Raw genomic sequence first — 14,342 nt, 5'->3', positions numbered from 1 at the left:
TGAGGCTAGACTCAGGACTGATGTATTTGCGAGCAACAGTACGGTTTCATTCCTAAGAGAGTACCACAGATGCATTATTTACCTTGAGGATGCTGATGGAAAAGTACAGAGAAGGTCAGGAGCAGCTACATTGTGTCTTTGTGGAGTTAGAGAAAGCCTATGACAGAGTACCCAGAGAAGAACTGTGGTACTGCATACGGAAGTCTGTAGTGGCAGAGAAGTACTGTATGTTAGAATAATACAGGACATTATTGAAGGCAACAGACCAGTGGTGAAGTGTGCTGTAGGTGTGACAGAGGAATTTAAGGTTTTGGTGGGCCTGCATCAGGGTTCAGCCCTGACCCCCTTCCTGTTTGCAGTGGTGATGGATAGGGTGACAGATGTTAGACTGGAGTCCCCATGGACCATGATGTTCGCAGATAACATTGTGATCTGCAGTGAAAGCAGGGAGCAGGTGGATAAACAGTTAGAAAGGTGGAGGCATGCACTGGAAAAGAGAGGAATGAAGATTAGTCGAAGTAAAACAGAATATATGTGCATGAATGAGAGGGGTGGAGGGGGAAGAGTGAAGCTACAGGGAGAGATAGCAAGGGTGGAGGACTTTAAATACTTCAACAGTCCAGAGCAATAGGGAGTGTGTTAAGGAAGTGAAGAAACGTGTCCAATCAGGTTGGAACGGGTGGAGGAAGGTGTCAGGTCTGTTATGTGACAGAAGAGTCTCTGCTCGGCTGAAGGGAAAAGTTTATAAGACAGTGGTGAGGCCAGCCAAGATGTACCGATTAGAGACAGTGGCACTGAAGAGACAACAGGAAGCAGATCTGGAGGTGGCGGAAATGAAGATGTTGAGGTTCTCTCTAGGAGAGAGCAGGTTGCATAGGGTTAGAAATGACCTCATCAGAGGGACAGCCAAGGTTAGATGTCTTGGAGACAAAGTTAGAGAGAGCAGACTTCAATGGTTTGGACACGTCCAGAGGAGAAATAGTGAGTATATTGGGAGAAGGGTGATGAGGATGGAGCTGCCAGGCAAGAGAGCAAGAGGAAGACCAAAGAGAAGGTTCATGGATGTCGTGAGGGAAGACATGAGGAGGATGCACTTGATAGGCTTGCATGGGAAAGGATGACAGGCCGTGGGGACCCCTAACGGGACAAGCCGAAGGGAAAAGAAGATATATGTATATGTGATGTGTGGTCGAAGCCTCATGAAGCTTTGAGGCCTTGCTTCAATTTGTGCTGGAACAGATTCGGAGCTTTGGTGCTTCAGTGAGAAAATTAGTGACATCTGGTGGACGAAAGAAGACACAACAACCTACGTCACTAAACTCTGTGAAACAAGATTCTCTCGTGATCTTTCAGCAATGAAAGATAAAATACGATGTTGGTCGATGTATTATTTACACAAGTCTGTTTTAATTTAAAGAGACGAAGTTGGCATTAAAAAGCTGGATTCCACAAAGTAAATATGTTGGTCACGCGTGCATCTTTATTATAAAGGGATGACTTGTGAACAGAAACAAAAGGGCACAGAGATGTCTTTACAAGTTTTTATTCATAAATAAAAACAATTCAATAGCTTATTTAGGAACCACCAAACTATTGAACAGCTTGGTGGTTCCTAAATACAGAAGTTGGTGCCAAACGAGCTGTCAAATAAAATGACAGCAATCAATCCGGTTCGAGCTGTCGATACGCTCAACTCAAATGGTCACGTGATATTTGGGGGTCGTTACAAGCTCCGAAGCACCAATTCGACGCAGTGTGATTCAAGATGTCTGACAAGCGTTGAGGCTTCAGGTTCATTTTAACATGTGTGTGTGTATGTGTGTATATGTTTATATTTATATATATATATATATATATATGTATATATATATATGTGTGTGTATATATATATATATATATATATATATATAGTGTGTGTGTGTGTGTATATATATATGTGTATAGATGTATATATGTGTATACATATATTTATATATATGTCTATATATATAGATGTATATATGTGTGTATGTATGTATGTATGTATGTATATACATGTACATACAGGAAGTCCTCGATTTATGAACGAGTTCCGTTCCTACGCTGACGACGTAACACGAATTTCCGCGTAAGTCGGCTTTCACCGTTAAAAGTCAAAATTTATGGCGAAATACTTCTGTTACAGGTATTGTCCCACGTGATTGTGACAGCAGTATATATGTGTATACATATATTTATATATATGTCTATATATATATAGATGTATATATGTGTATATATATATATGTATATACAGGAAGTCCTCGATTTATGAACGAGTTCCGTTCCTACGCTGACGACGTAACACGAATTTCCGCGTAAGTCGGCTTTCACCCATATTCACAAAAGAAAAAAATAATTGTTCACATTTTGCAGATTTATTAAAAAAGCAAAACTGAAATATCACACAGCCGTTGCTCAGTATTTAGTAGAAGCACCCTTTTGAGCTAATACAGCCATGAGTCTTTTTGTGAATGATGCAACAAGATTTTCACACCTGGATTTGGGGATCCTCTGCCATTCCTCCTTGCAGATCCTCTCCAGTTCTGTCAGGTTAGATGGTGAACATTGGTAGGCAGCCAATTTCAGGTCTTTCCAAAGATGTTCAATTGGGTTTAAGTCAGGGCTCTGTCTGGGCCATTCAAAAACAGTCACAGATTTGTTCTGAAGCCACTCCTTCGGTATTTTAGCTGTGTGCTTAGGGTCATTGTCTTTTTTTGAAGGTGAACCTTCGGCTCAGTCTGAGGTTCTCAGCACTCTGGAGAAAGTTTTTGTCCAGGATATCCCTGTACTTGGCCGCATTCATCTTTTCTTTGATTGGAACCAGTCTCCCTGCCCCTGCAGCTGAAAAACACCCCCACAGCATGATTCTGCCACCACCATGCTTCACTGTTGGGACTGTATTGGACAGGTGAGGAGCAGTGCCTGGTTTTCTCCACACATACCGCTTAGAATTAAGGCCAAAATGTTCTGTTTTGGTCTCATCAGACCAGAGAATCTTCTCACCATCTTGGAGTCCTTCAGGTGTTTTTTTTTTTGAGGAAACTCTAAAAGTCTTGCACTGAGGAGAGGCTTTCATCGGGCTACTCAGCCAAAAAGCCCGACTGGTGGAGGGCTGCAGTGATGGTTGACTTTCTAGAACTTTCTCCCATCTCCGGACTGCATCTCTGGAGCTCAGCCAGAGTGATCTTTGGGTTCTTCTTTACCTCTCTCACCAAGGCTCTTCTCCCCCCATTGCTCAGTTTGGCCGGACGGCCAGCTCTAGGAAGGGTTCTGATCGTGCCAAACGTCTTCCATTTCAGAATTATGGAGGCCACTGTGCAATTAGGAACCTTAAGTGCAGCATAATTTTTTTTGTAACCTTGGCCAGATCTGTGCCTTGCCGAAATTCTGTCTCTGAGCTCTTCAGGCGGTTCCTTTGACCTCATGATTCTCATTTGCTCTGACATGCACTGTGAGCTGTAAGGTCTTATATAGACAGGGTTGTGGCTTTCCTAATCAAGTCCAGTTAGTATAATCAAACACAGCTGGTCTCCAATGAAGGTGTAGAACCATCACAAGGATGATCAGAAGAAATGGACAGCACCTGAGTTACATATGAGTGTCACAGCAAAGGGTCTGAATACTTATGGCTGTGTGATATTTCAGTTTTTCTTTTTTAATACTTCATAAAAAATTTCAACAATTACGTTTTTTTTTTCTGTCAATATGGGGTGCTGTGTGTACATTAATGAGGAAAAAAATTAACTTAAATGATTTTAACAAATGGCTGCAATGTAACAAAGAGTAAAACATTAAGGGGGTCTGAAAACTTTCCGTAACCATTGTATGTATGTATATATATATTTTTTTTACAGACACACACACACACACCTCACCTCGCCGTCATTTTATCATGGTGGAGGGGTTTGTGTGTCCCAATGATCGGAGGAGTTGTCTGGGGGTTCACACTGCTTCCCTGGTAGGGTCACCCATGGCAAACAGTTCCTCGGTGAGGGACCAGACAAAACACGGCTAAAAGAACCCAACGATGACCAAAACAAATTGAAGTAGGTTTCCCGTGCCCGGACGTGGGCCAACGGGGCCTCCCTCTAGAGCCAGGCCTGGAGATGGGGCTCAAAGGCGAGCGCCTGCACCCATGGGGCCCGGCCAGGCACAGCCCGAAATGGTAACGTCGGTCCCCCTTCCCATGGCCTCACCACCTGTGGGAGGGGTGATAAGGGTCGGGTGCAGTGTGAGTCGGGCGGTGGCCGAAGGCAGGGACCTTGGCGATCCGATCCCCGGCTACAAAAGCTGGCTCCAGGGATGTGTAATGTCATCTCTCTGGCAGGGAAGGAGCCCAAGCTGGTCTGTGAGGTCGAGAAGATCCGACTTGATGGATGGATGAGATTCGCCCGGAGTTCCTAAAGGCTCTGGATGTTGTGGGGCTGTCCTGTTTGACACGCCTCTGCAACATCGCGTGGACATCGGGGACAGTGCCTCTGGATTGGCAGACTAGAGTGGTGGTCCCCTTTTTTAAGAAGGGGGACCGGAGGGTGTGTTCCAACTACAGGGGTATCATACTCCTCAGCCTCCCTGGTAAGGTCTATTCAGGGGTGCTGGAGCGGAGGGTCCGTCCGGAAGTCGAATCTCAGATTCAGGAGGAGCAGTGTGGTTTTCGTCCTCGCCGTGGAACAGTGGACCAGCTATACACCCTCGGCAGGGTCCTCGAGGGTGCATGGGAGTTCGCCCAAACCAGTCTGTATGTGTTTTGTGGACTTGGAGAAGGCGTTCGACCGTGTCCCTCGGGGAGTCCTGTGTAGGGTGCTTCGCGACTTTGGGGTACCGAACCCCTTGATACAGGCTGTTTGGTCCCTGTACGACCGGAGTCAGAGTTTGGTCCTCATATCCGGCAGTAAGTCGGACTCGTTCCTGGTGAGGGTTGGACTCCGCCAAGGCTGCCCTTTGTCACCGATTCTGTTCATAACTTTTATGGACAGAATTTCTAGGCGCAGCCGAGGCGTAGAGGGGGTCCGGTTTGGTGGCCTCAGTATTGCATCTCTGCTTTTTGCAGATGATGTGGTTCTGTTGGCTTCATCAAGCCATGACCTCTCACTGGAGCAGTTTGCAGCCGAGCTTGAAGCGGCTGGGATGAGAATCAGCACCTCCAAATCTGAGACCATGGTCCTCAGTCGGAAAAGGGTGGCGTGCCCTCGCCGCGTCGGGGATGAGATCTTGCCCCAAGTGGAGGAGTTCAAGTATCTTGGGGTCTTGTTCACGAGTGAGGGAAGAATGGAACGGGAGATCGACAGGCGGATCGGTGCAGCGTCTGCGTCGATGCGGACTTTGTATCGGTCCGTTGTGGTAAAAAAGGAGCAAAGCCGAAAGGCGAAGCTCTCAATTTACCGGTCGATCTACGTTCCTACCCTCACCTATGGTCACGAGCTGTGGGTCGTGACCGAAAGAACAAGATCCCGGATACAAGCGGCCAAAATGAGTTTCCTCCGCAGGGTGTCCAGGCTCTCCCTTAGAGATAGGGTTAGAAGCTCGGTTATCCGGGAGGATCTCAGAGTAGAGCTGCTGCTCCTCCACATCGAGAGGAGCCAGATGAGGTGGCTGGGGCATCTGATTCAGATGCCTCCCGGACGCCTCCCTGGTGAGGTGTTCCAGGCATGTCCCACCGGGAGGAGACCCCGGGGACGACCCAGGACACGCTGGAGAGACTACGTCCTTCAGCTGGCCTGGGAATGCCTCGGGATCCCCCCCCCCGGAAGAGCTGGATGAAGTGGCTGGGGAGAGGGAAGTCTGGTTGTCCCTGCTAAACCTACAGCCCCCGCGACCCGACCTGGGATAAGCGGTAGAAAATGGATGGATGGATGAAAATAGTGATCTGTGTCATATTGTGATGTGATATATATCAGTGATTTCCATCCTTCAGGGAGCCAAGGCACATATTTTACAATTGAAAAATCTCATGGCAAACCAACAAACAAAAATGTCACAAAACGTGGATACATTAATTACTGTATGTACTTCCTGCCATCTAATAGAAGAGCATTTATTTGTTCTGTCTGTCACTCTAAAGACCACATTTTACAGACTATCCTTCTCCTTTATATTAGCATCCACTATCTTTTGTTAAGATTGCTTTTTGGCATGTTGATATCACTTTTTACTAAGAATTTGGAGCAATTCTAGAGTCATCATTTTCGATCAAGAGTTCATTTGACACCGACCCTGCCTCTTGGGGTCACTTATATTCAACTCACTGGTAATTCATTGATCAGGTGGAGGGAACCTAAATGACTACGCAGGTCTGGGTTCTAACCAAAACGACTGTTTGTGTTTGTTTTTTATAAGCACATAAACATAAGGTGGGCTAATAATTTTGACCGTCTGTGTTGACCAAATTTTTCATGATGTAATGTTATCAGATTGTTTTACTCTCCATAGAGTATGAAAATGGATCCATATCATTGATGTAATGATTAAATATTATAAACATTGGGAACTGTTTTAGTGCGCAATATTTCGTAGGGAGCAAGTCATTTTGACCTTCACTTATGGAAGCAAATAATTTTAAGATTTCATAAAGTAAATCAGCGAGAGATTTATAAAGACAATAATACACTTTTTCACCAATGCTTGTGACACAGAGCTCCATGAAATATAAGGACTTTGGCAACTAAATATTGCTTGACGAAGTACTAATGATTCCTTCCAATAAGTATCAGATTTGACATTTTGACCTTTGGTCAGATGCTAAAAAATCCCAGCTCTTTGGCCAAAGTGTTGCTTGATCATGTAGAGAATCATGAACAATGAGGAAAATGAGGATCTCTTTACCAAACCTAAAACCATTCCCAAGCAAAATTGGGTGTGGGTCATAGTTTTGCCTTCAAGCAGTGACCTGGCACGTTTGCATCGGCCTTCTCCAAGTGAACAACTACGTCCAATGGCTTTAATTCCATAGAATTGTGCACTATGAACTGAGGACCAGAGACCACGATTGTAAATCATCACACTTTGAAGCTCTTAAGAGATGTGTCAAAATAAAGTCAAATGTTCTGGTATTGTTTAGGAAAATCGAATGACACGTATTGAAAATGGAAACAAACTACAGATTGTTATTCAGAACAAAAAACTATACACAAATAATTATTAGGATCAAGGGGGCTACAATTTTTACCCTGAAAACTAATTTTGCTTCTGTATACTAAGTAAAATGATTTCAAAACGTGTATTAAAAATATATTGCTCTTTTAATCAGAATTTGGGAAATGCTTAAAAAAAAATTTTTTTTATACTACTCCCGCATAGTTACCGCCAATATCATTTAAAAGCCACAAGGGCACAAAAACAGACTTTTCAAATTGATTTTATAGAAATAAAAATTTATCAAGGCAAAGAAAATATTCCTGTATCAGAAAAGCTGATAATTGCTAATGCAAGTGAAATAATGAGAGTATTTTCTTTGGCTGATTTGGTCTTTTTGTTTTCAGATTGCCGGCCTTTTGGGAGTGTTGTGGTGTGTCAGCCTGCTGTCATGTCTATTTAGTGACAGCATTCCAGTGCCAATGCAGGCCAATCCTTTGGCTCTTTATGGCTTCTTCATTGTCTTCCTGATCAACCCATTCAAGACCTGCTACTACAAGTCACGCTTCTGGCTTCTTAAACTTCTGGTAACATTACTCAATCTGCAAATGGTGAATATAAAGGGGGAAAAAAATAAGCAGGTTTAACATTGACATGTGATTTTCATTTTTGTCTGGTCATTAGTGTATATTAACTATCACAAGCATATAAAATATTGCTTAAAAAGCAGAATCTCCTCGTTAGGGGAAAAAAATATCACCATCCATATTTTCTTCCACAGTTTCGGGTAATGACTGCACCATTCCATCATGTTGGCTTTGCAGACTTCTGGTTGGCTGACCAGTTAAACTCTTTGGGGGTTGTTCTGTTAGATATGGAGTACATGATCTGTTTTTACAGTTTTGAACTTGACTGGAAAAAACATGATGGACTCATCAGCAGTGAAGGTGAGACTGCTCTCTCAAATGCAATGAAATATAGTCATGAAATGGTATTGTTTATAAGAAATCAAATGTTCTGGTAACAGGATTTCAATTTTATCCTACTCAGGTAACGATGTGTGTAATACCTACTCCTATGGCGTCCGTGCAGTGATTCACTGTCTTCCTGCTTGGTTCAGATTCATCCAGTGTCTTCGTCGTTACCGGGACACGAAAAGGGCTTTCCCTCACCTGGTTAATGCTGGGAAATACTCCACTTCCTTCTTTGTTGTAACTTTTGCTGCTCTCTACAGCACACATAAAGGTATAAGTAAGACACAGTTTCACACAGATTGATGTGGACAATAAACAGTGAAAAAAAGGTGGACAAACATAACATTTTACAAACCCCAATTCCATTGAAGTTGCGACGCTGTGTAAAACGTAAATAAAACCAATAAAATGTTCTTTAAATCCTTTTCAACTTCTATTTAATTGAATATACCACAAACACAAAATATTTAATGTTCAAACTTATGAACGTTGTTTTTTTGTTTCCCAAAATATTCTCTCATTTTGAATTTGATGGCTGCAACACATTCCAAAAAAAGCCTGGACAGTAGCAAAAAAAGACTGGGAAAGTTGAGGGATGGTCAAAAAACAGCTGTTTTAGAACATTCCACAAGTGAATAGCTTATTTGGAAACGTGACTGTCATGACTCGGTATAAAAGGACGATCCCCAAAAGGCTCAATTGTTCACAAACAACCAAACAAGTTAAAATTCTACCATGCAAAGTTAAAGTGCAACCAAACAGGAGAAAACAATGTCTTGTAAATTTGACACATCACAGAAAAGAGTCTCCTTAACAACCCGGACAATGAATGAATGAATGAATGAATAAAAAAAATGCTAAGTATATGAAATCAGGCTTCAAAATCGTGACAAATAAGGGCCTCTCAGGTCTCAAATGCTGTGGGAATGTCACTAAGAGTGCTGATAATCCTGCCTCTCCTTTTCAGTCAAATGCACATACCTTCCTTCACTCACATTTCCTTTCCAGCGATGGAGATATCACACACTGTCACGGGCTACAGAGAAGAACACGCTTCTGTGGCCGCCGAATGGTGATCCATAAGCGACCAAAGCCGTGTGACGTGTACTGGCCCCCCGGATAAATTGTTGGGCGAGGAGGGAAGAAGGCTGTTTGCCTAACGCCACTAACACTGTTGTGGTAGACCTCCAGCAGCTTCTTTAACCGCTGGCAATGGGCTGCGGATCTCGTCTGTTTCACCACTGCCTCGCAACACAAAGTGCATTGACGGGAGCGGCATTCGAAATCCTCTTTTTCCGTAGCTTGACCTGCATTCCGGCTCACTTCCCTCTGTGGCGTCGCTTTCGTCCCCTCCATGTGCCATAGATCACAGCCAGTCTGCCGATGAGTAAAAACAAAATGGTGAAAGTTGGTGAAAGAAAGACACCCCAATGTTTAGCAAGTCTTCCCTTGTGTAAGTAAGTTGCATCATGTCTCCAAAGATGTACAAAAAACACAAAAAACAAACACACGTTCCTGTCATCAAATTCAAAATGAGTGAATATTTGCAAAAATCCAAGTTTATTAGTTTGAACATGAAATATTTTGTCTTTGTAGTGTATTCAACTGAATATAGGTTGAAAAGGATTTGCAAATCATTGTATTCTGTTTTTATTTGTTTTAACCAATGTCGCATCTTCTTTGGAAATGGGGTTTGTATTAAGAAACAATTCTCTGAATTAACTTTACAGGGTCTTTTACAGTCCCTAAAAAATTAAACTAAAATGTCTCATAAATTTGACACACGACAGAGAAGAGTCTTAACAACGCTGCCAAAATGAATTTAAAAAAAAAAATCAAGTAGATGAATCGGCCGTCAAAATGGCGAAAAGTCGAGACATTCTCTCAGCTATTAGACGCTGTGGGTGTGTCTACTGAATGCGCTTAGATCACGTCCCACTAACTTTCATAATGCTTGGGAAGTTAAATCACGACACCGAGCTGTCCTGCAAATTGTGGCATCAAGGGAAGATGTGTTTTTCAGGTTGGAGGCATAGCTTGCTTGCTAACTGCAGAAACTACAGTTGTAGATATTGAAATTTGTATTCATACAGTTGTCCCTTGCTATATCGTTTTCCATTTTTTGTGGATTCAGTGCACAGCAGATTTTTTTATTTTACTTTTATCAGGATTTTTGCAGTGATTATTTTTCCACATGGACTTCTTACTGCAGACTCACGTAGCAATAAGCATGAGTTGGTAGGGATTGGTACCTTTTAAATTTGAACCAGTAGGGTACCAATTCCTGGTACTTGGGAATCAATACCGGTACTCAATGGTACCAATTTTCGGTACTTTTGCTTGTGTTTATGTGGTAATAAATAATTTCTTCATCCATTCATCTATCCATTTTCAACACCGCTTATCCTGGTTAGGGTCGCGTGGCGCTGGAGCCTATCCCAGCTGACTTCGGGCGAAAGGCAGACTACACCCTAAACTGGTCGCCAGTCAGTCGCACGGCACATATAGACACGGACAACCATTCACACTCACATTCACACCGTCACTGAGTGGGAACTGAACCCACGCTGCCTGCACCAAAGTCAGGCGAGTGTACCACCATCAGTGACTTATAATTTGTTCAATAATCTCAAATGTTTTCAATATTTACTTTTCAACATATAAACTCCATAAACAAATCTAACAAAACAACACCCTATGTTTAAATAAAATAAGCAGAAGAGGATGAGTGAAAGTAAAGGTATAATATTTTAAGAATAATACAGTATGAATATCAAAAACAAATAAAATATTACAAAGTGCAAAACAAACTCATTTGCAATGAACTGCACAAGGAATGAAAATAAACACTAATTGTCATAATAACTAATGCAAGTTAATAAGCCAAGCTTTTAACGTTGCACATAGTATGTAATAGAGGACATCACGTTGGAGGGACTACTGGTTGTTTTCTCTCTCTTTTTTTTTAACCTGTTTTTGTCAATTCACGAAAGATTGTCTCATATGAATGCTGGACTTTAAGAGATGTTTTTTCCACAACAACATAGATGGCCCCTGTCACTCCTATCAGACCATTGGTCTTCTCTGTCCAGAATATGCACATTTCTGTCCTCAAAAGAGTATTGTTTCTCTTTGAGGTGCAGGTAGACAGCTGGGTCTTGACCTGAGGTGGCCCGTCTGTGTTGTGACATGCGCCTGCTCAGTGGTTGCTTGGTTTCCCCAATTATGCATCCGTGTATCCCTCACTACACTTGACCCCATACACCAGATTGATTTCTTGGTATGGGTTGTCCGGTCTTTGGGGTGTAACAGCCTTTGTCTCAGGATGATACTGTAGAGGTACGGAAAGTTTTCAGACCCCCTTAATTTTTTCACTCTTTTTTTTTTATATTGCAGCCATTTGTTAAAATAATTTAAGTTCATTTTCCCCCTCATTAATGTACACACAGCACCCCATATTGACAGAAAAAAACAGAAATGTTGTAATTTTTGCTGATTTTTAAAAAAAGAAAAACTGAAATATCACACAGCCATAAGTATTCATACCCTTTGCTGTGACACATATATTTAACTCGGGCCCTGTCCATTTCTTCTGATCATCCTTAAGATGGTTCTACACCTTCATTGGATTCCAGCTGTGTTTGATTATACTGATTGGACTTGATTAGGAAAGCCACACACCTGTCTATATAAGACCTTACAGCACACAGTGCATGTCAGAGCAAATGAGAATCATGAGGTCAAAGGAACCGCCTGAAGAGCTGAGAGACAGAATTTCGGCAAGGCACAGATCTGGCCAAGGTTATAAAAACATTTCTGCTGCACTTAAGATTCCTAAGAGCACAGTGGCCTCCACAATCCTGAAATGGAAGATGTTTGGGACGACAAGAACCTTTCCTAGAGCTGGCCGTCCAGCCAAACTGAGCAATTGAGGGAGAAGGTAATGGCTTTGTGAGAGAGGTATAGAAGAACCCAAAGATCACTGTGGCTGAGCTCCAGAGATGTAGTCGGGAGATGGGTGAAAGTTCTAGAAAGTCAACCATCACTGTAGCCCTCCACTAGTCAGGGCTTTATGGCAGAGTAGCTTGACCTCTCTTCAGTGCAAGACACATGAAAGCTTGCATGGAGTTTGCTAAAAAAAAAAACACCTGAAGGACTCCAAGATGGTGAGAAATAAGATTCTCTGGTCTGATGAGACCAAGATAGAAATTGTCGGCCTTAATTGTAAGTGGCATATGTGGAGAAAACCAGGCACTGCTCATCACCTGTTCAATACAGTCACAACAGTGAAGCATGGTGGTGGCAGCATCATGCTGTGGGTGTGTTTTTCAGCTGCAGGGACAGGAAGACTGGTTGCAATCAAAGAAAATATGAATGCGGCCAAATACAGAGATATCCTGGACGAAAACCTTCTCCAGAGTGCTTAGAACCTCAGACTGGGCCGAAGGTTCACCTTCAAACAAGACAATGACCCTAAGCACACAGCTAAAATACCGAAGGAGTGGCTTCAGAACAACTCCGTGACTGTTTTTGAATGGCCCAGCCAGAGCCCTGACTTAAATCCAATTGAGCATATCTGGAAAGACCTGAAAATGGCTGCCCACCACCGTTCACCATCCAACCTGACAGAACTGGAGAGGAAGGAGGAATGGCAGATGATCCCCAAATCCAGGTGTGAAAAACTTTCTCAAAAATTCTCATGGGTGTATTTGCTCAAAAGGGTGCTTCTATTAAATACTGAGCAAAGGGTCTGAATACTTAAGGCTCTGTGATATTTCAGTTTTTCTTTTTTAATAAATCTGCAAAGATTTCAACAATTCCGTTTTTTTACTGTCAATATGCGGTGCTGTGTGTACATTTAGGAAAAAAATAAACTTAAATGATTTTAGCAAATGGCTGCAATACAACAAAGAGTGAAAGATTTAAGGGGTCTGAATACTTTCCGTACCCACTATAGATAGATAGACAGACAGACCGATCGATCCTTCGTCCGTTGCCGACTGCTTGCTCATGCAGGGTTCAGTTGATCGCTTTATACAGTTGTGCTCACTGCTCATAAGTTTACAATCCAAGAATTTACAGGAGCTGGACTTTTTGCCAAGAATAACGGGCAGCTTTACCACCTGAGAAAATAAAGGGCCTCATCCACAACTATCACAAAAGTCATCAAGCCGTTATTGATGCTAAAGGGGGCAATTCACATGAAGAACTAAGGGTATGCAAACTTTTGAACGAGGACCATATAGGTTACGTTAAGGGTATTCTTTACTGTATTGCAGTTTTTTTTTTCTTTTAATGATTGTGCTATTTTTAAATGCCTTATAGTTTAATTTGAATCCATTAAGACAAAATAAATGTTTTGCCTGATCACTGATCTTTTTTTTTTTTTTTTTTTTTTAATGGTCCACATATTACAAATTCAGCCTGGGTTATGTAAATTTATGAGCACAACTGTAAGTGAGGAGTTTGGTTCTTGACCTGCTTCATGTGTAAAGTGCCCTGAGATAACTTGTGATTTGGTGCTATATCAATGAAATTTAATTGAATTGGTATTCCAAGTCTAATAATCTTTGCATTGCGGTTCTTGATGTGGTATCTCCAGCCTCAGTGCATTCCTTGTGAAGCTCCCCCAAATTTTTGAATTAATTTTTCTTGGCAAGACTGTGGTGATCCCTTTTCCTTCCACTCTTTTTCCCTCCACTCAACTTTCTATTAATGCGCTTCAATGTAGCAATCTGTCAACAACCAACTTCTTTTGCAAATGCCTTTTGTGGCTTACTCTCCTTGTGGAGGGTGTCAATGACACATCTTCCCAATGATTATGCAGCCTACCGACCCAGACTGTGGTTTTAAAGGATCAGGAAATCTTTGCGGGTGTTGTGTTCATTAGCTGATTAGGGCGTGACACCATGACAATTTTAATATTGAATTATTATTATTATTATTTTTGTGTCCTGTTCGGCTGTTAGGTCAAGCAGAATGGAGGATCTGTATCCCTTTATGCCGGAACAGTTTTACTGTGTCACAGTGGCGTTTGTAAGATTGCGCTGTGGTTTCTTGGTATTATAATTGAAGTTTATTGAGAATCAGAGTCGGCCAGTAGAACAGAACAAAGTTTCTAGAGGGGAGAGAGAAACGAAGACAAAAGACAAAGCACTAATTGTAAACAGGATGAGAAAAGTAAGTTATTACATTATCTACAACAATGAAACATTACATATGAGTGTTGCATGGGGATGTAGTGCTACACCCTATGAGGGAACAACAGGACAAGCT

General features: G+C 42.1%; 1 protein-coding gene across 6 annotated transcripts in view; it reads left to right on the top strand.

Annotated features, from left to right (window-relative positions):
* Positions 1 to 14,342, top strand: part of LOC133489270 (xenotropic and polytropic retrovirus receptor 1 homolog) — a 246,898-nt gene that overhangs the window by 156,394 nt on the left and 76,162 nt on the right. For all 6 annotated transcript variants that reach the window (XM_061798176.1, XM_061798177.1, XM_061798175.1 and 3 more), the window contains 3 exons: positions 7,500 to 7,679; positions 7,874 to 8,039; positions 8,143 to 8,337. In XM_061798176.1, the coding sequence (XP_061654160.1) occupies positions 7,500 to 7,679; positions 7,874 to 8,039; positions 8,143 to 8,337 (541 nt within the window). The remainder of the gene's footprint in view (positions 1 to 7,499; positions 7,680 to 7,873; positions 8,040 to 8,142; positions 8,338 to 14,342) is intronic.

This window comes from Phyllopteryx taeniolatus, chromosome 14, assembly GCF_024500385.1.
Source record: "Phyllopteryx taeniolatus isolate TA_2022b chromosome 14, UOR_Ptae_1.2, whole genome shotgun sequence".
Classification (NCBI taxonomy): domain Eukaryota; kingdom Metazoa; phylum Chordata; class Actinopteri; order Syngnathiformes; family Syngnathidae; genus Phyllopteryx; species Phyllopteryx taeniolatus.
Note: the sequence above shows the minus strand (reverse complement) of the source record. Positions and strands in the feature narration are given on the sequence as shown.